A 27,609-nucleotide genomic window follows, 5' to 3' on the forward strand; every position below is an offset into this window, starting at 1 on the left:
AAAATCGCTGGAGCCGATTCCGAGATTCCAATTGTATATATACAAGAATTGCTCGTTTAAAGATATAAGATTATTCATAAAAATATTCATCAGTCATCTAAGTACCCATCGCACAAACTACGCTTTCTTTGGGGTCAAGCCCCCAAGGCGATGTGTATTGTCGTAGTATATTTATTTATTTATTTACCTACACGTTAACATTATTTTGGTATTATTCCTACCCACCTATCCTTGGGGAGTTGCTAGCTATGCGTGAAAATACAATTTCATCCTTTCCCCGGGCAGAAAAATATCTTCGTGCTGTAGAGGAATTAAAAACACTTGCAGAACTGAATTTAATTAACTTACTTACTGCCAATAGCGCTGTCCGTTCTTAGTGACAGGAGTGACAGTGGCGCAAGCATGTTATGTGAAGTGTTCATATACATACTCGCCATGTCCCCTGCCTCGGGAGAGAGCTGAATGTAATGAGCTCTTGGTAAGGCGCAGTTTTTATTATGTTGCGTGACCGCTTCTCCCCTCTTTAAGACGTGCGACGTACGTGACCACAAGCGCAGTAGGTTATTTGTACCATAATTTGAATGAACACTCTACAAAGTACATACGAGTATATAGGACCTACCAATACAATATTCTACGGTATATAGGCTAGTGAAAAGTTCTTAAATGCTTCATCGAGCTGAAAATATGAGCGATGGCTTATTCGATTCGGAATGCCGTCTACAAAAATGTATCGAATGTATAGTATGTGTAGCAAATTAAAAATTGAAATTATTATTAACTAATTAAGATGAAAAAAGATAGCAGTTCGTCTTTTTTTAAAACTGTTTTTTTTTTTTTTTTTACTTCCACAAGTTAGCCCTTAACTGGTACCTCAACGCCTAAGCCTAAGGGTAGCGGGCTAACTTGTTAGTTTTTTGTGAGATGTCGATGTAAATGATCAATTCTTTAAATTTGTTTTTCTTTGTCTTTTAGTTAATTATTGTTTTTTCTTTTCCTTTTTGTTGTGTTGTGTGTTTTTTTAATTAGTGTAATGTGGGTTTTGGGAGTTCTAATTAAAATTATAAATAAATACACCATAACCCTATGTCGGTTTGGTAACTAGACACGGCCTAACAGCCTCACACCAGACCAGACCACCAGGTTTGATTGCAGTCAAGCGCTCGTCTATAAACATAAAAAAAGACCAAGAAAATTCAGAAATTATAAATTCCCAAATTAAATCTGGGACCACAGAGCTCGATTTAGCGACAGCGATTAACTTATTTTTGGATACTTATGGAATATGGATACGCCCAATTGGCGAGAACCTTTTTTTTCAAGTCCAAGGCTGTAGTTCTATTCCCTTATCTGAAAAATGTTTGTGCGATGAACATGAGTATTTTCATGATATATATAAAAAGAGAATTTCATCAGTTATCTTACTACCCATAACACAAGCTACGCTTACTTTGGGTCTCGATGGAGTTGTGTCTATTGTAGTTGTATGTTGATTTTTATTTATTTATTTTATGCTACAGCGCAAAAGAAAATCACATCTAATTTATAACTTACGCCTTTGTGAAGTCGGTCAAGGTAAGAAGTAGGGTGGCACTCTAGGTATTGGCGAGGAGCAAAACAAATTATTTTAGAGACATCGCATTAAGACTCCTTACGGTAATTAAATGGATGTAAACAAATAGCGGAATCTTTTTTTTAACTTAAACTTTAAACTTAATCCGCCTGCGAAAGGGTTTAGTAAGGATTAAGTATCTTTGACAAAGTGCAGTTCTGTATGGATAGAACAGACTTCACTTTCTTTTTATTTCGTAACCCCCTGGCTAAATAAATTTTAAAAGTACTACTGTGAAAATTTTCATTATATTTTTATTTTTTTGTAAATTAATACGGTAGCTTATTGGGTAAGGTTGCAGCTTTCCTTACGGAGGGACGGAGTTCGATCCCCGGCATGCAGCTATAACCAATTAAAACATGACTTGCTATTACGGTAAAGAAAAGCATCGCGTGGAAACCTGCATGCGTGAGAGATTTCTAAACGTTGTGCGAAGCCACGTGAAGTCCACCATAACGCATAAGGCCAACAACGTACTGGAGACTATGCCTAAACCCCTGTTGTTAGAAGGAGACCCGCGCGCTGAATTGGGACGGCAATGGGTTGATATGATGATGATTAGTCAATCAGGTCTTAGTTTATAGACATTGATAATCTCTATGGGGCAGTGATAAACTCTGTGGCAGCTGCCCTCTCCTGCCCCTGAAAATCACGCAGAACCTGTACTCTCTTAAATAATGTATGGCGGCGAAGATACAGATAGACGGAATAAAATTAAAAAGTTACAGCTTTGTCTTACATCGATTACAGAGGGTCAGGGTACCCGTTACAGTTTTATTATAAGTATCGACTGCATATTTTTTGCGACTGTTTGTCCTACATACTAAAACTACACATACCTAATGTTCCATGATTAATCCCAAAGTCGGGTTTCCAAAGATTTATCGTACTGAGTTTTTAAAATAAATATTTTCTATTTTTAATTCTATTTCATTGAAGTGCCTACGTCTATAATATGACGATACAGCCGCGGATGATCTGACCATATACCTGATGACCTGATGAAAATAATCTCACTTGGGGCAGAAGCTGGGTTCGCCCATGGTTCCTTACTAGGAGTTCTAACTAGACTATCACCGTGTTCTGACTTATGACTCTTGAATATTATTGGGCGAATGTACAGCTTGTTATCATTGCAGGCAGTGGAGGAGGTACACCGCAACGCTTTCTACCTCGGCACGAAAGTAGGCCGTTATGAGAAGGACATTTATAAAATGTTCGACTACTCAGCCGAGCGGAGCATCGCTTGTGTTGACTCCAGCCTGCAGCGCCTGGGAGTAAAATACGTCGATCTGATCCAGGTATAGCTTCCACTTATACCTTCTACCTTCAACCATAACAACACTTCTAATAATAAACGAAGTCGTTAAATAGCAGTGTATTGCACTACTGGGATCGAACGGTTATTACTGACAGCTATGTTACAGCTTATAGACCTGATATAGTGCTAGTCGATCGATCAGTGCGCCGTGCGATAATTGTTGACATTACTATTCGACATGACGATAATCTGGTGAAAGCTGAACAGGGAAAGTATTTAAATATCGTTATAGTCCACCGTTATTGTTCCGATCGTCGTTTCAGTCAATGGTCTTCTCGCGGAATGCTTCGACCAACATCCAAAGAAGCGTTCGCTTGGTTGTTGGATCAAGGGTCGGATACAGAAGGCAGTGGTCCTTGAAACGGCGCGTATTGTGGCGCGTATTCCTCACTCTGGTGCCCTTACCGCTCGCTGGTTGCTTGGGCATTCAAAAGCCCCGCAAGCGGAGGGTGGATTTAATTTATTTTTTTATTTTAACTGAGCATTGTTTAAAAAAATTAAAATTAATAAATGATAGAAAATAACGAACTCTTTTAGAGGTATGGTTAATATGCCAGCCTCCTAACAGGTTAATCTGTCCGTCTTAGACTTTTTTGACGACCTCAGTGGCACAATGGTGAGCGCTGTAGTTTTAACTTGCAGGCCCCGGGTTCGATTCCCGGCAGGCGCGATTTGGGATTTTATAGTTTCTCAATTTCCTCTGGTCTGGCGGGAGACTTCGGCAGTTAGTTAGTTAGTAGTTTGAACCCTTACGACAAAGGCGTACCTTATACCTCAAAGCGACTAAGTGTTCGGTAAGCACTGTAACAGGGAATTGTAGAAGTTTAATCCCCGTTTATTATTACACGTTTATTGCTCGGATATTATTCTCACTTGTGCGCCAATGCTCGGGGGGTGGATAAAGCAGTGGTTGAAGATGAAACTTTATCCATGCCCCGTGGATAAAAATGTCCCCTGTCCATTCTAGCCATATAAGTGTGGTGTGGAGTTATTTGCAGAGTTGCACTGTTTACAAATTGTTCAGGCCAGTGTTATAACTACTTGGAGAAGAGATGAAAGGATAAGACTACCCGGCGCAACAGTGACAGTTTGGTTATATATAATTTCTGAAATAAAAATTAAGCGATTTGGTGTTTCTGTTATATCACGCGTAGAAACCGAATAGGTGTATGGGTTCAATATGTCTGCCATATGGTATAGCTCGTTGAGATCGCAGTCAAGTGCTAACTTTTACGTTATGGAATAAAAAAAAGAATACTGTAGTAAAGAAATATCAGCCTCAAATGGCCAAAAATGTCCTAAAATGGCTGCACCCAAACTGGGTGTACATACGTTACATTATATAATTAGATTTATTTTGTTTTATAAATATAACAATATGTATTGTGCTGAGTAAATTGAAATTTAAATTGAAAATTGAACGACCAGAGTTCTATTGCACCCTAGTCTTTAACTACCTGATCACGGTCCTACCCCGTCACATAGTGGACAAAAATGGTGGGCTACTGATAGAGCATTACGACGTCAAACAGGTCCACGACGTGTCTTTCGGGGACTTCGACGTGATTCTCCGCGAGACGCTCCCGGCGTTGCAGAAAGTGGTCGATGCTGGGAAGGCACGCTACATTGGAATAGCGGACTACGACCTCGATTTGATGAAGGCCATCGTCGAGGAGTCGGAGGTGCCCATTGCGGCGGTGCTGTCGTACGCGAAGTCGACGCTCCTGGACAACCGCCTGGAGGAGTACATCCCGTACTTCAAGGTAAGCTCTAATCATCAATATCAACCGATTACAGCGCACAGGTCTCCTCCCGCGATCACAACGGTTCGGCAACTAACCTAATGCGGATTGGTTCACGCGCCTTCCAGAACGTTATGATAACTCTCAGGCATGCAGCCGTTATAACAGTGATGTTTGAATTGCCCATGTAATAAAACTCCCATAACTCCGAAAAGTTATAGGTGCGTGCCGGGGATCAACCTCGGTCCTAAAATGGATGCCTAAGCCCTAACTACAGAGCAACATTGGACTGTTATAGGCTATAATACTCGTAATATTAGCTACCCGTCACTACTCAAGCCTCTCTGAGGTCTGAAGGGGGGGCTCCGGGAGGTATTCAACGGGTTCCCCGGGCGTCTAAAATAACCAACAAGGAGGACATTCCGTGGCGGTTATTAGTTTAAAGTCCCACGTAACCTCCATCTGACCCATTTACACTATTATCTGTTAAATAATAGTGTAAATGGGTCATAGGTACCAAATAAAGAATTATTATTATTAAATTGTTCAAGTGCTTTTGTCAGTGCTTCTATATCTTCACTCTGTGGGTTACTTATACCCAAAGGTCTCTGAACGCTGTTCGAGTCCAATATAATATCTTCAGAATAATGCTGGGACTGCCTCGATACTGTAGTGCGTTGCGGAGAACCGAGTTTATGGCGTCATCGCAATTATAAGGAAAAGTATCGCATCCCTCAAACGTAGGATCGAGAGCAGCTCCAATATTGTTCTCAAGGTTTCATCTGACAGGCAGGATAGTGTATTTAAAGCGGACTGGATGTCAGCTTTAGTATGTTGTATCATTAATTATATTAACTGACATAGATGTTAAGTTTATTGTGCTAATACATGGACTTTTGCAGTCTGAAATAAATGCATTGCAATTGACCGTTGGACTAAAGGCTTCTCCCGATGCAAGGGTTTGGCACCTCGCTGGGCAGATGAATTTGTGTAGTAGTAGTAACACAGAGGACTGCTGCCCGTTCTCCGTTATATTCCTTATATTCCTTAGTCGTCTCCTACGATCCCCGAGAGGAGAGTAGAGGTGGTGACAAATGATCTTCTGTCACCCGGGTATGAGCTCGTAACTCTCGCCTCTGCTATTTCCCATAGCAGCTTTGGCCGCGAATTGCGAACGCTCTAGGCGTTGGATGGCAAAGGACGCTTGAATTTCGACTGCAAAAACTATTTCGAGCTATAAAATAAAATGTTGATGACAGCCTTTGAGAGGCGAATAGCTGCGCATTGTAATAAGTAACTTCGTTGTTGGTCTTGTAGTTTTTCAAACTCAAATTCAAATGTTTTAGTCATACATGTTTGACGACCTTCCTATCGCAGCGGTGAGCGCTGTGAATTTAACCAGGAGGTCCGGGGTTCGATTCCCGGCAGGGGAATTTGTAATTTCTGAATTTTCGCTGCTCTGGTCTGGTGGGAGCCTTTGGCCGTGGCTAGTTACCACCCTCCCGACAAGTACGTGCCGCTAAGCGATTTAGTGTTCCGGTGCGATGTCGCGTAGAAACCTTTTAGGGGTATGACTATCATACTCCCTAACAGGTTAGTAACAGTCCAGGGCTAACTTGTAGTGGAATAAAAAATAAAAGAAAAGACCGATCACAGGCATTTATGAAGTTCCTACATATAAGGCACCGTTATGGTGAGTGATGGTGATTCGATAAAAATAAACCTAGGAGGGTTCTACACGCGCCTTTTTTTTCGAAATCCTCATGGATGTGGTATCGCGCCGGCTTAAACCCACTGTGTTCCGGTTGCCTGGTTCGGTCGATCTGGCGGCGCCCACAGTACACCCTGGTCTAAGCAGCGCACAAAACAACTTTGCCGGGGTTTTTTTTTGTCATCACCATCTCACAGTCAATTAGTATATGGCTGTTCAGCTACGGATCTCGAAGTCCTGGCTTTGAATCCCGGGTCGGACCAAAAATTGTTTGGTATCGGCCTTTTCTGGTAAGCGTTTATAGCCCAGTAGGTAAGAGCCGGAAATCACTTTCGGGCGCCGAGTTCGAATCTCAGCACGCACCTCTGACTTTTCTAAGTTATGTGCGTTTTAAGTAATTAAAATATCACTTGCCTCAACTGTGAAGGAAACGTCGTGAGGAAACCTGCATGCCTGAGAGTTCTTCCTAATATTCTCAATGGTGTATAGAGTCCACCAATCCTCACTGGGATAGCGTGGTGGTTTACGTGGGTCCGTTCTCATTCCCATTGTGGGAGAAGACCCGTGCCCTGTAGTGGGCCGGTAATGGGTTGATATGATGATGATTTTCTGTTAAAGAATTTCAATACCAACCAGAGTTAGGAAATTAAGACATCGTCTCTGTTTTTAACACCTACTTGTGACAATAGTCATTAAAGCCCACCGACTCGCATTGGAGCAGCGTGGTGGTTCTATGCTCTAAAACCGTAGTTCCTATGAGATTAGAGGCCTTTGCCCAGCAGCAGTACGTAATAGCCTGTTGATGATGCTGATCACCTTTTTAAAGAACAAACTACCTTTTTAAGAAATAAATGAAATTTTAATTTTGAATTTTGAATTTTTTGAATTTATAAAACGGAAGCTTATAATATATAAAAAAGTTTGGGTGTGAATTGCAATAACTTCATAGCTTAATATAAATTTACAGTGAGACGGTGATAAAAAAAAAACAAATTACCCGGCTAAGTTTGTTGCGGGCTCTTCTTAGACCAGGAACGCGTTTGGAACCCTCGTAGCTTCACGTTTAAGTTGGCGAACGAAGTAAACACCATCCCCTTACAATTATGTAAACGTATATGCATGAACGCTTTATAAGTGCCTGTAATAGGCCTACATGAATAAAGAAATTTTGAATTTGATTTTTATAAGTAGTTTTCGTGAAACGCTAAAGAATAATGTTTATGTACTAACATAAACATTATTCTTTAGCTGCACAGACCTGGATATGTTATATACGCGTCTAATGTACCTAATACCGAAATACAATCTCGTAACTATATAATTAGATAGAGGTATACGCTACGATTGTGACCTCTTGATAATTGGTTCAATGCTTGTTAATATTCCATCTAAACATAGAAATTAATCGTATTACTCGATGTGTTATGCACACCTACCATATTACTATTTACGGTAGGTGTATGCCCTTCTAAATGAGGGGTGCGGGGTTCGATTCTCGAAACTGACACTATGGAAATTTATGTTCATCAAAATCATCGTCAGTCTACGGCTGGATATAAAGACTCCTCTCTGATAGGAGAAATGCGTTTAGAACAGTGCCTGATTAAGCAAGCGCGGGGCCCGTAACAAATTCTTTAAAAGAGCCCTTGATCTGCTATGAGTTATTTAGTATAAAGTTTTAAAAAAACCAATTCAATACTCAATACGTATCTTAAATACAATACGTATTTGCTATCTATAGGTTACAATTTTGTTGATAATTAATACTGTAGTAAATTACTATAGGTGATGTATGTGTGCGTGAGCGTGTACGTATTCGTGTGCTTGTGCCGTGCGTGAGCGTGTGCGTGTCTGCCAGTCAGTCAATCAGTTAGTCAGTCGGTTAGTCAGTCAGTCAGTCAGTCAGTCAGTCAGTCAGTCAGTCAGAAATGAGTGGTATTAAATATGCGGGGCCCTCTTAGGCGCGGGGCCCGTAGCAATTGCTACCCTTGCTACGTGGTTAATCCGGCACTGGTTTAGAGCGTAGACCCACCGGTGCTTCAATGCCAGTTTGTGGGATTTAAAATTTATAATAACATGTTATTGAAAATTTTTTCATTTATACATTTGTATTTTCGAAAGTGATTTATTCGAAGTAGGCCTATTTTATGAGTTCGTAAGGCATATTCTATCGCGGCGAGCCGGCAAGAAACTCAACTAGTTTGTTAGTGATTAGTCAGGACTCAGGCCTTGCTCCGAGGCGCGAGAGTAGAAAGTGCAAATAAGAGCACATTATAGAGAGCTCTAAAGCTAGCAGGTTTCCTGACGATGTTTTCCTTTACAAAAAAATGGTGAATTTTCGTTACTCCAGGTAGACCTCGCGATTCAAAGTTGAACATCCTTATAACAAATTCCTAGTTTATACTTAAATACAACAGACTGGATTCACTTAACATGCCATTCCTTTTCAAGGTTAAAACCTACAGATCAAACTAAATAAAAGCTTGTAAAGGTATAGATTTTTTAAATACATTGCCTACGTGTTAAAAAATATCATTATTTTAATAAACTAGATGTGTCGTAGTATGTAGTCGTAAAATTATTTTTTGTTGCCTTACTTTGATTTTACACCGGTTAAGACAGTTAGAATCTTACGCGATTTAGCGGTTCATCGACAAAAATCGGCGGGGGTCTGCGAAACCCGCAGTCGATCACTGAATCACGCGGTTGAGCCTGCAATGCAATAAGTACCCACTGTGTTAACTTTGAAGAATGTTTCGTCTCACTGAAACTCCTATAAAGCCGGGTCCAAATATGTATGATTTGCTTGATCCGATCAACGTCATTATATAAAATGGAGGCCTAAGCCCTTTTAGTTCTGAGAGGAGACCTGAATGATTTTGGTCAGCAATGGGTTCCTAATGATGAACTAAACATTTCCTGCAACATACCGTGCTTCTTTACCACACTAACTATATATTTATACCATTGTTTTTTATGATACTGACTTCACACCAGTGGCGTGCACTTCATACATTCTTAAAAGCACTGCCTACCCTCTATCTATGTATATAAAAGAGAAAGTGTGTGGGTATGTTCCGTATAGGCTCCGAAACGGCTGGACCGATTTCAATGAAACTTTCAGGGAATCTGCGGATTGACCTGGCGAGTAATCCTGTAAAGTTTTGTGGCGATCGGAGCACTCCTATTTTTGAACTGTCAAATACAGCTTTTATTTACGATGATGATACTCTATTGTTGGGTGTACATGGGTGTAGATAATAATCTTCACCCGCTCGAGAAGAGAATAGAAGAGAATGAATACGGAGAGAATAAATGATTTCATATAATATGAGACTTAAATTAAAAATTTAAGGATGTAAGTTTATTGTTTAAATAAAATAAAGCAAAATCTAGCCCAGCGAAGCGGGCTGGGTACACTAGTTTTTTATATAACTAGGTAGGAGGATTTTTCCAATTTATGCCATCTTCCTGCTTTTTGCCTACCCTGGTCATTAACTATATGCACGCCGCTGCTTGACGATCTACATACGTTGTCTGATACGACAATTAATACAGTTTGTTTTCCGAGGCGGTTTTGGTCCCATCATAAAAGAAAATATGACAAAGCACGGGACAATTTGTAAATGATATCATTATTTGAAAGGCTCCACAATGACAAACTCTGCTTGATAGCTCGGATGCTATAGTGATCGGCTCGGGCTACTCATACATATCTGGACCCGGCTTAAGATGGATCCACCAGAGTTATGCAGTGAATTTCTAACTATCACAAACAGGATACCGATCAATAACTATTTAGACCACAGGCACTTGAGATTAAATCTGAGACACTAAGTTAGTAGAGAGTACCGCGTGTTTAGTAACTGCTGTAAGAGTCTTGCTACTGAACTTGCTGTTTTGGAATGTGCTGAACAGTTACTGGCAGTTTTAACATTCCTGCGTTCTACAGTGTCTCGAGAGTAGGTCGTTGCCTGCGTTAACCAATCGATATGTATTTAATAACATTCATTTTTAAGCACTTAAAAAATGTATCGCTTAAACGGCGAAGGAAAACATCGTGATGAAACCTGCACCTGCACCTGAGAGTTCTCTATATTGTTCTGGTGTGTCGGCTAGCGTGGTGGACTAAGACCTTAACCCCTTCTCATTTGTGGGAGGAGACTGTAATGGATAGATATAATAATGTAGCGAAGCCTGAAGCATTGATATACCCATAATTGAATACTTGTTCTTAGGTTACACTTATTTGTAGGAGTTATCAGCTAAAATCTTCCACTGATCGAACTGATAACGTTGATAGTCTCTAATCTCTATCAAAATGTACTCGTACTGGATATTGAAAAATGTATATAATAACTACAAGAAATTTACGAAAAGGATATAAAATCCTTTTTTCGTAAAAATAAATTATTTAGAGAGACCATTCCGTTTAGAAAACCATGATAGGCTGTCTTGATATATATTATCACTGAAATTTGACGTAATAGAAACCCTTTTTTTGTCGTTGTGGAATATGAGGTTATGGCTACATCTGTCCTTTTGGGCAGGACAGAAGTTATGTGGGACTCGTTTACCCGAACTAAAAACCACCACGGCACGTCCCTCTCGTTGACTTTATTAGACGTCCCGCGAACCCGTTATATACTTTCCAGACGTCTACCAACCGCCCCAACCGATTGCCAGGGCTACTACGCTAAGGAAGAGGGGACCAGGACAGCTTGACCCCCCTCAGACAGTAGGGAGACTCATATAGGGACGGGTAGCTAGCCCAATAACTACCCGCTCCCAGGGCAAGCAGACGTTCAGCATATTCGTTTGCGGAGCGGATGTGCGTTTACAGCATCAACATAGCGGTTTTCGACGTCCGAATGATAGGTTAATACATTAACTTACTCCTATTCAGAGCCGCGGAGTCGGCGTCATCAACGCTGCCCCCACAGGCATGGGTCTGCTCACCAACTCTGGGCCACAGCTGTGGCATCCAGCTAGCGCGGAGATCAAGTCGCTGTGCCGGCAAGCAGGAATCATCTGCAAGGTAAGCAAAAATGGAATTAAATTCATGCTATTTATGCTCTAGAATAAAACTAAATTTATAAACGACGGCAAAAAACGGTTCTAAATTAGTTTGTATTGTTTTTTATATTTATCTCAGAACTGCGTAGTAATATTAATCGATTTCCAAAAATATTCTTCGGGTTTGTAACGGTATACATCCGAGGTGGTCACGATTTTAGTGGGAGTCTGGGGAAATCGACGGAACTCTTCAAATATTATTGGCATACCTATTCAACTGTTTAGGAAATTCGGTATTTCCTATTGTAACCTGTGCATTATCTTTCGGAAAGCACCACCCAGTCAATTCCCAGTGAGTAGACGTTTCAGATGGCCACGGGAACTAATTAAACGTATGTCATGGGTTTCCATTCCCTAACCGTAATTTGTGTTTGATAAAACCGTAAGTTGATAAAAGAAAAACTCTAGTGCTTTTTGTTTTGAGGCCTTTTTTATGTCATTTTCTTTTTTCATTTTCTTTCTTTTTTAACAGGCACTATGTCTGTAAATAATTTACTTAACACAAGACAACAATGGGCGAACGCTTTTTATGAAAAACTATAAATATTAGGGCAGTTAGTCATACGTGCGACGAGTTGACAGTGCGTAAGTTATGTCCAATTATTCTGAGCACCGTGCGAAAAGCGTGCTGTTAAACTGTGGCAACTGAACACTCAAACGAACGGCGTAAGACCAACCTAGAATCTGACCATTGGCGGATTTACCCTAGGGCCAAAAGCTACCCTAGCTCGGCATGCTGCGTGGGGCACCGCAAGCAGAAGTTAGTGTCCTCTTTATCCCGGAAAAATGTATAGTCCCTGTGGTGGTTGATAAGCTAAAGCGTCATTATGTTATAACTATAATATCTACAAGAAAAAACGCTTTTGTATTTTAGGGATAGAGTAAATGCGATTAGTACCAGGACGCCGATCTTACCCGCCCAGGTCGCTGAATCTTATGAGCATTTTATTATGTTAGTAAAAATAGAAAATTTAAAAATAGAGGGAGTTTCAAAAATTGAATGTAATAGGCCATTATGTGCTGGCGGCCATCTTAGATTTAAAAAAATTCATAGTGAATAGAATTCTACTAGTGAAGCCCTATCATTAGATATCCATATTGATATAGCTGGGAAATAATATGTATTGCGCCACTTCGTGGCGGCGGCCATCTTGAACCGATTTTCAACAAACATAGCTAAGAACACTCCCAACTAATTCACCTTTGTAAACTAAAAAACATTATCAAAAACGGTTCATCCGTTCGGGGAATACGATGCCACAGATAGTGATAGCGTGGAACACAAAATTAATAGACACGTTAAACTTATAACACCCGTTGTTTTTGCGTCGGGGTCTAACAATACGCCACCGCTTATGACCTTAGCTCAATTCAGCACTTGTTACAGAGGAGGCGAGTGGAGTTGGCTCAATTGGCCACCTGGTTCTCGCTGCAGACCGACGCGGACACGACGGTGTGCGGGCTGAACTGCCTGGACCAGCTGAAGGATGTCACTCGCGTGCTCGAGGAAGGCCTCAGATACGAGGAGAAGAGCGTCCTGCGAGAGCTTCAGCTGAGGTAAGCTTATTATAGAATACCCAGTGGCGTACATAAAGGGTATGCACAGGGTATGCAGATGATATAAAATTGAATAAAACCTCCAGTATGAGCTATAAATACTTGAGGGTATTTTTATAACTCTTACAATGCCTATCCTTAAGTTTTTTATAGCTCGTACTGGAGATTTTCTTCATTTTATATCCTCTGCATACCCTGTGCATACCCTTTATGCACGCCACTGAGAATACCATCTATTGACAGCAATACGATGGCAATAGGCATGAGGACAGTCAGATGATATAAAATGAAGAAAATCTCCAGAACGCGTTATAAATACTTGAGGGTAGGCTTTTTAAAACTCTTACATCGCCTAGGCTTAAATAACTGCCCCGTTAAAAAAGCTTGGCCCGCGCACATCTTTACACCCGCATTTTTTTTCCATTTTCCTCATTTTTTTGTTAAGCTTTTAGAACATTAGACGTAAAATGATTAATGTCAACTACTAAATGAAATGAAGTGCCCAACCGCCAGTTCGAGAAACACTACTACTGGAGTGGTTATTGATACTTCAATATTAGCCCTGTACGCGGTTTCTGTATGTTCTTCATTCTCTGGATCCGCCATGACAAGTGAAACGCTGAATGACATCACATCTTCAATATAATAAACTTAAATCACGTGAATCCCTCCGTGAAAAAATTAAAGAAATAGGTATACTTACGGTAGCCTCACAATATATTTATAACCATATAGTATTTGTAAGACAAAACATTACTCTTTATAAATGATAAGTAAATATAAACAATCGCCTTACTTGAAATAGACATAAGTTTAGTGTCATCTGTGTAGTGACATCTGCATAATTATGGTTTGCGAAAGGTGCAGAAGTTGTTTGTGGGATTGAGTATATGTTTTTATTATACGATTCCGAAGGTAATTTTGGACCTGCCAATGCATAAGGTTAAACAATGTGCTAAAACACATGTAATAAATCATGGTTATTGTAAGATTGATGAACTTCTTAACGACAAGGCTGGTTGGAACCAAGCTGCGCTCTCATCTCTTACAAGATAGAAAATTTAAAAGATTGTAAACTGTAAAATGATACTGAATAAGAGCAATCTGCTGAGTTTCTTGCCGGCTCTTCTCGATGGAATCTGCCTTCCGAACCGGTGGTAGAGTCACTACAAACAGACTGACTTGACGTGCTTATTAACTGGGCCTGTATAACAAAAGTGCTTATTAACTGTGCCTGTATAACATGCCTATTAACTGGGGCTGTATAACAAACGTGCTTATTAACTGGGCCTGTATAACATAAGTGCTTATTAGCTGGGGCTGTATAACAAAAGTGCTTATTAACTGGGCATGTATAACAAAAGAAGTGCTTATTAACTGGGCCTGTATAACAAAAGTGCTTATTAACTGGGCCTGTATTACAAAAGTGCTTATTAACTGGGCCTGTATTACAAAAGTGCTTATTAACTGGGCTTACTTGAAATAAATGAATGTTAAATTTTAAAAACATTATTTCGTACCGCTTGAACTTCGAAAATCGCTACTCTTGTTATTTGCGTAAATCAAATGTTTTATTGCAAACTATCAATTACTCAGTTTTGTCTTATCAATACCTATTATACATATCATTTGGCAACTAGAATAAGAATAAATTACCTATTAGGATACAACAATAGGGTTTAATGTGTGTGTGTCTGTCCCGGTCCTGCCCACTGAGTACTGCCACTGCCCAGTGAGTTTAGACCATAGTCCACGACGCTGGTCCATTGCGGATTTGTGGACTCCGCACGCCTTTTCGAACATTTTGGAGAACTCTCGGGCTTGTGGGTTTCCTCACGATGTTTTCCTTAACCGTTGAAGCAAGTGATGTTTCAATTGCTCAAAACGCACATAACTTTGAAAAGTTAGAGGTACGTGAATTTTGGAGCTCGAATTGGGTCTGTGCTAAAGAAAAACGGACGCCTTACCCACTAGGCTATTACCGCTTCGCAACACAGACAGCTACAGGGATAATTACAAAAATATATTAATGTTATCGTTTCCTTTGTTTCAGATACTTCAACCGAGGCACTCTCCACTGGGACAAGGTTGAGCTCCAAAGATACAAAGCGCGGATGGCAGCCATGCCCCATCCACAAGAGTAAAACATGTCTGTTTTACTGGTCATTTCTTTTGGTATTTTAATTCATTACCGAACTAGGACGATTTTTTAGAGAACTACATTCAAACCAGCTGTAATTCAGCATTATTTACATAAAGCAAAATAAGAAAATAATTCATTTCTTAATTTGAATTTGTATTTAAATTTGACAAATTCTAGACGTGATCTAACAAAATGTGGATCACAGTGTAAAAGTGAAGGTATTTTCATTAGGTACTTGTACAAAATTTTCCCGGTTATTTGTTACAACAACAATAGCCTACAATAGTCCACAACTGGGCAAATGGCCAGCAGACTGCTAAACATGATATATTTTTTGTTAAGTATAATTACTAACTTAAAGGCATTTGCCGTTAATATTAAACTAAAAATGAGTTCTCTAAAAATCGTCCGTCTTAGGTGCATTCAAATTAGCCACTTGATACGACCATCTTTTATGTATTTTTATACAAATTACCGTAATTCTATAACAAGAGTCCGCATCTAATCTAGTGTCGGGCATAAATCTTAGGTGGGAACGGATCGGCTTCCGTTTGCTCATGATCATGTCCTTCTTTTGACTGGTCGGCTTCGGCCGTTGTTTATTCCCCTCTACCGAAAAAGACGAGCCGCTAAGTGATGTAGCGTTCCGGTACGATATCGCGCATAAACCGATTAGCGTTTAATATAACTGCTATACTCCCTAACAGGCCCGCTACCATCTTAGACTGCATCAACACATACCAACAGGTGAGATTGCAGTCAAGGGCTAACTTATAGTGGGATTTAAAAAAAAGCTTACGCTGACGCTGGACGCAATTCCAACACAGCAACATTCGTTAGTCACTTTAGCCCACGACCACTTTAACTTCGCAACTAGTTTTGGTCCACAGTCGGTAGCTACGGTTTATGTTGTATACATTACGACTACATACTTGTAGCTAATTTGAATTTACCGTGCAGGGTGCCTAGTGTTTTTACCTAGGTGTATAGGCCTATTCGAAACTGCACTACACACTAGATGGCGCTCTTCGATTCCAAATCGAAGTGAACTTTGACGCAATCCAATAGGTAAACTTATACTCGAGCCAAGGTACGAAAAGAATAAATATAAAGAAAACTGGCATGAAAAGTAACATAAATTTGGTATTATTTCCAAACAGAAAATAATATAAATACGAAAAATAAATCTAAAAATTTAATGAATGCTAAGTGATGCCCCCGGTGAGGTTCAGATATACAAAAAATTTATCAAATATAGACAACTTTATCCGTCAAAAACAGTCTATTACGTTTCATTACAGTTTAGATTTTTTTCTAATTCTTAATAAGATTATTCACATTTCATTTATTTTATCATAAACAAGAATTCAATTAATAATTACTTGTTTTATATTTAATAAAATAGACAACTGTCATATTCTATAAAGATAAATTGCATAAAGTCACGTCAATTACTCTGGTAATTACCCCTAATTTAAATGTGACTTTTAAAGTAAAACTGTAATTTTGCCTGGCAAAGAAAGGTTGCTGATGTATGTCCTTAGGCGCGTCGTCGCATCGTTTGCTAGTTATTAAACATTCTTTCTCCAATTTGGCTCAAGTATAGGTAGAGAATCAGACACTAGGCACTCTGGTCACAAGTTACAGCCCAGCCGCGCCGTACGCTATTTTTTCGCTCAAATTTTAAAGTGGATAATTTTCTTTATATTTTTGTATTATTATTTATTATTTTTATCATAGTTAAGGACAAAAAAAGTAAAAAAAATTAAAAATCATAAGAAAAAAAATGTTACTTCAAATGATAATAGCAGTGGGTACCTAGTGGTACTTCTAATATTTTTTCTCAGAGTTTCAAGTTAATAAAGTATTATTAGTTTATGTTATAATGAAGGAACAAAAAGGTAAAAAAATACTCAAAGAGTCATACAACTGTTTATTAGATTTGAGTTACATTTTATAAGTTGATCACGAGTAACACTGAGGTACAAAATAGTACAATACTCCAAATCCAAGGCAACTGTATATTTTTTGAAATCATATCAAACAATATTGCACTAATAGGTATGTTTTGTAAAACAAAGCCATACAATATATTTATTATATGAAGAAAAGTAATACTCAGAACCATATAGTTTTATATATAGATATTTATATTCAAATGTTATGATATTGGTAATCTTACAGCGGCTTTAAATATGAGTAGGTACATTTGGTAAGAGATTTTCATGCTCGCAATATCGTTTCAGTATATCGAAGAACAATAAAATATCAAAATAAAACCTACCTACTTTTTACCGGAAAACAAAAATTACAGTGCTCCTTTATTAAGACTAAAGCAATTATTACGAGTGAGCAAATATCATACCAATCGTACCTATTGTATCATTAACTATAGTGATTTTTCATCCTATTCTATTTTAATACAATGTGGGATATTCAGGCTTCATCTCCTCTGTCCATTACCATATATTAGGGAACAAAAAAAGTACAAAAGAGAAAAACAAAAAAAAATATATTTATCGAAACTGTAGTAGTGAACGTATAATCAGTTATAATTAAGGAACAAAAAAAAGTATAAAAATTTAAAAAATCACAAAAAAATAAATCTATTGAAAATCATAGTTATCAAAGTAGTAATTTTAGTAATTTAGGAACCAAAAAAGTATAAAAAGTAAATATGCAACAAAAAAATATTTATTTAACCAAAGTAATAAAATTATAACTTGTTATACTAATCGAGCAATGACAAACGAAAAAAGATACAAAAGTAAAAAACCAAAATAAGTATTTTTTTATTCAAAACAAAGCACCTGAAAATACAAAAAAGTAGTAAAACCAAAGAAGTTATATTTATTGAAATCATATTAATCAAAGTATAATTAATTATAATTAAGTACAAAAAAAGTATAAAAAATAAAAATCAAAAAAAAATATTTATTGAAATCATAGTATAGTTATCCTTTGTCTAATTTAGAATGCAAATTTTTATAGTCCACGAGTACCGATGACGTAGTGTATAGTCGTAAAGGAACCTATTCGATAAGCGAAAATTATTTTCAGTGAACTTGGAATCGATATTTGAATGGCAATGCTATATTATGGTCAAAATGTAATACAAAAAGAATACATCTTCTATTCTACTTTAATGCAAACAATTCATAGATGGGATCATCTATGAATTTTTAATGCTACACGACTATCAATAATATAATGACTAATGATTAACAAATTTAAATATAAAATCATTAGTTATGTAAGTAATAGTTTTTTTAACAAATCATTGCGAGATAAATAATTGCAAATAACTTTAATATTTACAAAAACAATAATGTAGTTGGATATTTGTGTTAACTGGATGTTCGATTTATTTAATTACAAACCCGATTTTGATAGCCTGCGGTAGTTTGTTTAGCTCGATAGTTATTAGCCAATAATATTTATCACGCATTTATCTGTTAAAAAAACTATAACATGCATAACCAATTATTTAAGTTAATATAAGAAATCGTTACACTTATTATTGCCAATCGCGTAGCATGTAAATTTCAAAGATTATTCAAAGTAGGAAATAAATAGTTCGTTCTGTATTACAATCTGACCATACAGCATTGGCATGCAACTATCGATTCCAAGTTCAATGGAAAGAGTAATGGAGAATCGAATTGGTTTATTAAAGATGAAACAACACCGCATCCCTTATGTGAGCAGTAAAAATTGTCATCCTAAATTTGACTAAGCATAATATTAATTAAGGACCAAAAAAAGTATAAAAGCTAAAAAAAAAACAAAAAAATGATTCCTAGAAGTAGAAAGAAGTTTAAGTACATAAAATGTACTAGTAGTTGATTTTATTCAGATGTTATAGTCAAGCCAGTGTAAGGGGCCACTTTGACGTTTTCCTCATTAACGATTTAACTTTGGTTTGTACGGGCGGCCGTAATTATTTATAATAAAAAAAATAATCTAAAACCTATTTTCGTAACAGCTGTCTAAAGTGGCCTTATAAAATGGGTTTATTTAGTAGCGTTAAAATGTATGTCTATGATATAACCGATTATTTAATAAAGTAGTTGTGAGCATAATTCAGTGTTTAAACATTTTCATAAAAACCCCTCACCCCCAAAGCTGCTCCAAATATGGTGAAGCGTGCAGATCTTGCAGATGCTTACCAACATTGAATATCTGCATGGAAAGGAGATCGAATGCCTGGCCGGTCTGCTAAGAGTGTTGTGCACATACAAAGATATAAGGTGCTTAACTCTCGGACCGAATGTTAGTCATGACTCATGAGAGCCACAGTCACTCACCGGTTCTCACTTTACTGGAAACTTATCGCTGTAGAACGTGAGAGCTATTGTAAGACTTAAATTTGTGAGGGTGCTAGGTCCCAGATTTATATAAATGAGGGTCTAATTGCAATAAAAATGGGATGATTCATTTTAAAAATATTCTATGGGCTCATTTTGAATAACGGCTAAGTCCCACAACAGCATTTATCTGCTGAACTATACGCTGTACCCTATGTATAGTAACCATTCTTGAGTTCCTTAGTGGCACAAAGTATACACAAACTGCATAGTTCGTAGTAAAAAAAACAAATGTATATAGTAAAAGACCCTACTCGCGCGTGAGTAGTGGTAGGTAAAGAAGGCCTCGGAGAGAGAGCAGTAGGCCGATGCTCAGTCTCACTCCAGAAGAAAAATGAATGGTAGGAGGCTATTCTACAATTCATACACCACAACACAACGCGTCGCGTCACCTGCCCACTTACGCGGCATTTTGAATGGCCTATCATCGTAATGATGCCAACAAAAAACAATGACTTGGACATAGGATTTTTGTATTCCAAAATTGTAATTCCAAATATCACGGTCCTGTGCCGCTTAGGCCCAGCGACTCCCTGCGACTCGCTTGAAGGGTTAAAAGGGAAGGCAAGTACCAGGCAGCTTGCCAAATTGCCAACGTCACCTGCCCGTGGCGCACCTTGCCGTCAAAACTGCAAAGTAATGCTGAAAAAGAGCTACCTTCCGAACCGATGGTAGGTCACAATAAACAGGCTGGCTTGACGTTTCAAAAGTGTTTATTAACTAGGCCGACTGAAAATAAATGTATTATGAATTTTGAATTATTGCATTTTGATGAGTGGCGGTACAACTTCGCTGAATTGACTAGAGTGTACAAATGGCACGGACCGGTGTCAGGCAGCAGCGAACAATCTAGCTCTGCGATTACCAACCCGCCTGCCCAGCGTGGTAATTACTCGACGTAACTTTAAAAGAAATGAGGAATAGCCTATATCCTTCTCCAAATCTTATTAAATCAAATTCAGAATAAATTTTCCAAATCTGATGGATAGCTTCAGAGATTAAAGCATACAACGAACAAATCAACTCGTTCGTGGTCTCCAGTCTACACAATTACAAAGAGCTTGGACGGGGTTTAAAGCGGGAGGGACCGTACGTGATTGTAGACCAACCTAGTATCAGGACCTATACTTGACGTTTCAAAAGTGCAAAAATTTTTGAATTTTAAAGAAAGCTACCCCTAATAACCTGGATGTAGTTTTGAGAAAGTTTCCAGTGCTCCAACTAACTAGTTTTTAAATGGACTCGTAAATTTTCCAAAACTTATTTTAACTACGTAGGGGTCGCCCAGGCAGCCACCGGTTGTGCTAGACGAGGGAATGACTTGGAGGAGGACGAGCTATCATTAGGACTGGAGAGGTTAAGAATCTCCGGCAATAATGAATAGAACAATAATGTTTAAGCAATATGTTAAAACACATTTAACAATTCGTGGTTATTACACGATTGATGAATTCCTTAACGACAAGGCTGCTTGGAAGCAACCACCACTCCGCTCTCATCTCTCACAAAACAGAAAAATTCTAAAGATTGTTAAAAAAAAATTGAATTTTATGAATTTTGATATATTATATTCAGGTTGTAGGTATAATAAAAAAATATATATATTATAGTAATACTTGTTGCCGGACCAAACGGATGACCAATCTGGTTGTAAGTGGAAATCTGGCCTATAAACAGCGCAACACTTCGCCGATCAGACAAAGAACACGACCCACAAAGGGTCGGCTTGTGTATATATTATCCTGAGATATTATTATATATTGTCATTCTTCAGACCGGGTGATTACGTATCTCGTGATAGGCTTGCTACAGGCGTTCCATACAATAAACAACCAAAAGTGACGTTTGACAGCCACAACATTTACAGATGAACAAAATTTACGCGTGTCGCGAGATATGTAATCACCCTGCGGAACGCAGCATTGCAACAAACTCTACTGCTACAAATATATGTGAGACAAAAAGCTCTTCTGCTTATTAATCAAAAGCATAATTTTTGATAGCTAAGGTTAGATCAAACTGACATGAGCGCAGGCGGCACCAGTCGTCCCCAATAGTCTACACTAACTTATCTCTAGTGTCCAGTTCCGCCTATTTTTCATTGTTCTCGCGAGATTGACTTCTTTTACTAACGAATGTACTTTTAATTATTGTAATGATTATTTTTTTCAGAAAAACTTTGTCTTCAAAATTGAGAAACATTTCCTACGTTGCGGAACCGATATTGCAGCAAGAGAATTTCTCAAAAACACGAGTGCTATATTCCGCATCGTATTCGCCGTTTAAATACGTAAGTTTGAACAGAGCTTTAAATTAAATTTACGACAGCAATACCAATTACCAGCTTGATATTGTCATTCTTGGCAGTGTAAACGTCTTGCAGCTTTCTATAATTATGTACATGCATAGAACTATTAAATTACCATTGTCTTATGATAATTATATAGCGCATAACTTACACAGGACACAAATAAACACCTTTTACTCTTTGTCACAAAACTCTTGGTTTCAATTTCAAAAAAAGAACAGGCTAAGTACGAGTGGTAGCTAAGTACGAGTAGAAAGATGGCGAAAAATGTATGTTAAGTAGTACACCCACAGAAACAGCCTCTGTACAGCGTCTTCGTCGACGAAGACGTGGTCCCATGGATCACATCTATGGTCACGGGGGCGTTCGTGCTAAGCCCCGGTCCGAAACGGAGGCCCGCGTCTCACAGAACAACCCTTAAGGTTTACGTCGATCTCACGACGTCATCCAACCCTGAGGCTCACGCTCGCCCTCAGACCCTTGCGAAACTGTTGGAGTACTAAAAGTGGTTTTTCAGCGTCCATGCCTAACTAACGAAATGGTGACCAAGCAATTATACTTTGGGAAGCCCATGTTCTGAGAAATGATACGATTTCAGTGCGAAACATGCGCGTAGGGAGCGTGTATTGGAATGCGCGGTGTGCTGTCGTATAAACATCTTAAAGGGAAATATAAATAACACCGTAATTCGCAAATAGCAGCAGATTAAGTTTACTTAGGAAAGCCTCGTAACAGTGCGCATTGCCAATGATAACTTATGGCTCTCAAACGGTGTCGCTATGGGTCTCATAAGAAAGTTTAGGGTCACTTAGCAGTCGATATAGAGAAGTAATTATGTTTTGAGTATCTCAAGTGATCAAATCATGAATCAGGCGATTAGCAAAACCGACTTTAACCGGTGTTACCGACTGAGTTCAAAGATCTTGAGATCTTTAATCATAAATCTGTTTCTTTCATTAAATCTCTGCATAAGTAGCAGCACTCTGCTTAACAAATTGACAAACGAATTTTTCATAATTTTCTGTACCTATTCTTTTACACTATATTCTTTTATATTTTGACGGTCGAGTGGCGCAGTGGGCAGCGACCCTGCTTTCTGAGTCCAAGGTCGTGGGTTCGATTCCCACAACTGGAAAATGTTTTTGTAATAAACATGAATGTTTTTCAGTGCTGGGTGTTTATCTGTATATTATTCATAAAAATATTTATCATTTATCTGAGTACCCATAACAAAAGCTACGCTTACTTTGGGGCTAGATGGCGATGTGTGTATTGTCGCAGTATATTTATTTGTTAGTTACTAGACGTTTAAGGTCCTATGACCAAGCCATAAAAAAGTTAAGCGCGCAGTTCCACCAGTACTGATTTGGACCTAAACCTGTTGCAGGCGCAGTTCTGGATAAGCTCATCACGGAGGACTCTGGTCACCGAACGAACCCGTGGGATACATCTGCCAAGTTCCAGCTTGGAGCTGTGAAGTCGGCGGATCACCACGCCAGAAGTATCATCGGCAACGAGACTCTAATACAGGTAAGGCTATTTATATCACAGTACCGTAATATTGTCGTTTTGCCTTTTATTTAAATATACAAGATTAACTTTTATGTGGTTGCCATCTAGATATTATTTTTTTACCTATAAGGAAAGCTAAGGTAGATTTGCGCTCTTTTGGCACTTTTTCTTTGATTTCTGCCACGTATTAGAAGTGAGAGATGAATAGGCATTTTTCAAGGAAAGTGTACCGCAAAGCATTTGATATTTAAAAAAAAAACACTCGGCATGGTCTCCTTTTGTTTTAGTGATAGAATTAGGCCCTAGGTAACGAAGTGACAAAACTTCCGTTTATGCAAAACGCTAGATGTCAAAAGGCAGTGGCGTGCACTTCATACATGAACAAAAGCACTGCCTACCCCAAAATCGATACATACAATTTTCCTGCTAAGTATGCATACCCTGGTAAGAAAACCCAATGCACGCACTATCAGGTGATGAAATAGGCCTGTAATATATCAGTACCTTAATCTCCCCTGCCGGGAATCGAACCCGGGACCTCAAACTTAAAACCACAGCACTCACAGCTGAGCTGGCGACAAACTTTTATTGGGTTTTAAAATTATTATATTTCCGGTACAAAACGTATTTCGCAAAAGTATTATATTTCTACGCTAAATTCTGCACAGCTAAGTTGAGCTGTCAGGCCATGCTATGAAAAATGCTATTCTCGTAGCTTTAACCACTAGTTTTTCCGAAATTAAATACTATCTATGCCCGTCTCCATGATGCAAACTAAATTTGTGCCAAATTTCATCGAAATCGGTACAACGGTTGACCCTAACATCGGTTAGGAACCAACAACCAAACAGACAGGGCCACTTTTGCACTCACAATATAAGCATGGTTTAGAATTTGGACAAGAATAAAACGTAGTAGTGTTAATTCATTTATTTACTATACATAATGTAGGTACTTAAAACAAATTATTAAATAATATAACAGATAATACAGATCATCGCTTTAAATAAGGTACAATAGATAACAGCCACGTAATATAACAGCAACTATTATGTTATAATTGTGTAAAATTTATATATATCTTAACGTAGCACAAAACAAAGTAGCTCCCGCTGTTTTTTCGCAACAGATTTTAATGCAGTTTTTGGCATTAGATAAGATACATTTAAGAGAAAAGTTTATATGTACTTTATTATAGCATAAAAAAGCAAAAAAAACAAAGTGCAAACGCCGACTAAACCTTAGGAAATACGAGTACTACCGTATTGTAATATAAATCACTCCAATCCGCCCTATATTGGTATCTATCTACATTACACCCGTGCAAAGCCGGGGCGGAATTGCTAATTAACCAAAAAAAATAAGTATAGAATGTCATTAACCTCACCCATGATACAGAGGGTTTGGGAACACTTTGAAATATCATTGCTTATCACTATCAGTGATAAGGCCGCCTTTGCACCCTAGCATTAGGTACTATTACTGTTTTCTTTGTGTTTTGTTGTAATAAAAGTTTATTTCTATTCTATTCTTTTCTTTAGAAATTCATATCTAAAATTTCGACACCAATTGGATGCGATCTGAAGCCATCGCAAATTTTGGTGATCCTCAACACCGTATGAATAGCTACGACATAAAGCTAAGAGCAGATTCTCAAGCTAGGTATTAAGAAGAGATTGCACAACACTTGAGAGCATCCCCTGACATGGTAAATTAACGTACCCGCCAAAGCACGGGAACATGGAATACGAGAAGTTTCCCCCGTGTTACACGAATAGTTGGATATTATTTGTACTTGTGCACCAATGTTCGGGGGGTTGATAAAGCTTTGGGAGAAGATAGGATTTAGTCCTTTCCCGGGAAAAGTTTACTGCCAATGTTTGGCCGTAACTTTGTCTAGATCAACTATGGCGACATCTGGTAGGGAAAAAATAATATTAATGCCCATATGCTCCTTTCTTAAAGAGAGATTATCACTTCTTGCTCTTTCAACTCTGGCTTTCAAAGATTTCATGTGATTCTCCGATACAGCCCGTTTAATAACTGCGGATTGCGAATATGACCAAATATTGTAAATATTTGGTAGTAAAATTTGCCCGACCGGGCAATCGGACCTATGATCCGTAGGCATGCTTATCACTAGAAATACGAGGCAGTGAAAATAAAATATTGACACTGGTTTTTTAATATACTTCTTCATATAGCTATAAACAAAATAATATATAAACTAGTATAATATATAGGTATGCGACACGTTGATTCCTATGAAACGTAAGTGTCAAAATCTGTTTTTAATCTAACATTTTTATAAATCGTAAAGATGCAGTAGCATATGTCTGGTAGAGTCCTTTATTTTATTTTTTATGTACCGATTTCAAAAAAGAGGAGGTTATCAATTCGGCTGAATTTTTACGTCAATAACACGTCATTAAACGGTAAAAGAGAATTTCCACTCTTGTTAAATTTTCACTTATCAATATAGGATTCTACCCAGGATACACCACTAGAATTATTATGAAAATCTGAACATAGTACTAACTCTCCCTTATACCTTAGGTACGTTAGTGCGTACACAATATTGTAATAGACTTGGGGTCGGACGGATGGCGGGTAACAAATTTTCATACTTAATATAATACAATAAGAAATACGCGAAGTTTGTCAAAGTTAACACTTAGGCTAAGAACTATCAAGCGAGCGTCTTACACATAACTTTTCGTTAATATCCGTTTTCACTAACAACGTACAAGGCAATGCCTCAATAAGTTACGCCTAATGTTAGGTTATTTCTCTCTCTCTACGTTGTTCCTCATTGCTGAGGGTCGTGACCTTCCACTTACAACCTTTCTGACGATTGTGAGCCATTTGACTCGGCCTTTAGCAACATGTAAAGCAATATGCACTTTTGTGTCGAGTGCAGTGTAAATTTGATCCAACCAACGAATCGGGCTACGTCCTCGAGGGCCCTTTCCTTTCACTTTACCAGTGACCACCTTTTCAAGATTGTCTCCATCTCTTCTGGCAATGTGACCGAAGTACTCGAGAATCCTCTGAGGACCGGTGGTTGATAGCCTTCTTGTAAAATTAAGCTGTGAATATCGATGCGTTCGTCCTGTGTGCCGTCCACGGAATTGGCAGCATTCTCCTCCAGCACTACATCACAAAAGCGTCTATACGTTGTCTATCAGCTGTATTAATAAATACATACGTAAATATAGGAAAAATTAGTGCGCGGATCAGACGCACTTTTGTCTTGACTGAGATATTCCTACCTTTCCTTAAGTCCTATGTAGTTGTGTGTAAGGATATTTCTAATCATAAATCTTTGACCAATAGTTTCTATAAGTAGAAAGCTCCCAAATCATTAGGCATTCGATTTAGGCGATTCCTACCTTTAGTGAAAACGGACAAAACACAAACTGTGTATCTAAACTGTGCCCGGCGCGTGCTTAACATAGCCAAAGCCCACAAAACTGACTATTTGCGTAAAACGTGGAATTTTGACATAACAATTACATAAAAGTCTGTAGGTATGCTCGTACATACAATCATATCCCTTCGCACATCTATGGATATCGTTAATCATAACTTAAATTAGGTTACTAATAAGTTGAGGTACCAGGAGTCCATAAAACCTTAGGTGCAAGAGGAAATGGCTACGAGTACATACGCAAATATTTTTACTCCTCGTCTTATGGTATTAGGAATCCTTATTCCGAACAGATTTGATTATGGCATAAGATGTGTTTTGACATCTCACCTGATATTAATTGCTTCACATAATTGACTAGTTAGGTATAGAATATCGGGTTGTCTAGAGTGAGGTTTTCTGCGTTAATATTTATGCGTTATCAAAAGCGCCGTCTAGTTATAATAGTGGGAAACTTCGTCTTGCCACTAGATGTAGCTCTCGCGTAAACGTAGCAGAAAATCTCAAAGAAGACGTCATTTTTTACCATATTTCTGGCAATCCGCTGTACACCAGAAAGTGACATTTTGACGACGGATAATAATGTCAAACTTACCTCTAAAGTAAATAAAATATAATAAATAATGTAATAAAGGTCTTCTTGTTTATTAATTAAAAATTTTGGATAAAATAAATAACATTTTAGGCAAATAAATAATATAAATTAGGCATAAAAAATTAAAAAAAAAAAAAAAGAGGGAATGTAAAAATGCACGGAGTAGTCATGTAGCATTTTAGGAAGCGTTTTAATTTGGAACACGCTACTACAAAAACCCACCGTTCTCGAAAAA

General features: G+C 38.2%; 1 protein-coding gene across 1 annotated transcript in view; it reads left to right on the forward strand.

The window, feature by feature from the left end:
• Window positions 1-16,515, forward strand: part of LOC120636550 (L-galactose dehydrogenase-like) — a 59,200-nt gene extending 42,685 nt beyond the window's left edge. The window contains exons 3-7 of the mRNA XM_039908080.1: window positions 2,752-2,913; window positions 4,466-4,696; window positions 11,293-11,424; window positions 12,850-13,019; window positions 15,073-16,515. Of these exons, the coding sequence (XP_039764014.1) occupies window positions 2,752-2,913; window positions 4,466-4,696; window positions 11,293-11,424; window positions 12,850-13,019; window positions 15,073-15,163 (786 nt within the window). The 3' untranslated portion in view covers window positions 15,164-16,515. The remainder of the gene's footprint in view (window positions 1-2,751; window positions 2,914-4,465; window positions 4,697-11,292; window positions 11,425-12,849; window positions 13,020-15,072) is intronic.
• The last annotated feature ends 11,094 nt before the right edge of the window (window positions 16,516-27,609 follow it).

The sequence above is a fragment of the Pararge aegeria genome, chromosome Z (genome assembly GCF_905163445.1).
Source record: "Pararge aegeria chromosome Z, ilParAegt1.1, whole genome shotgun sequence".
Taxonomy (NCBI): Eukaryota; Metazoa; Arthropoda; class Insecta; order Lepidoptera; family Nymphalidae; genus Pararge; species Pararge aegeria.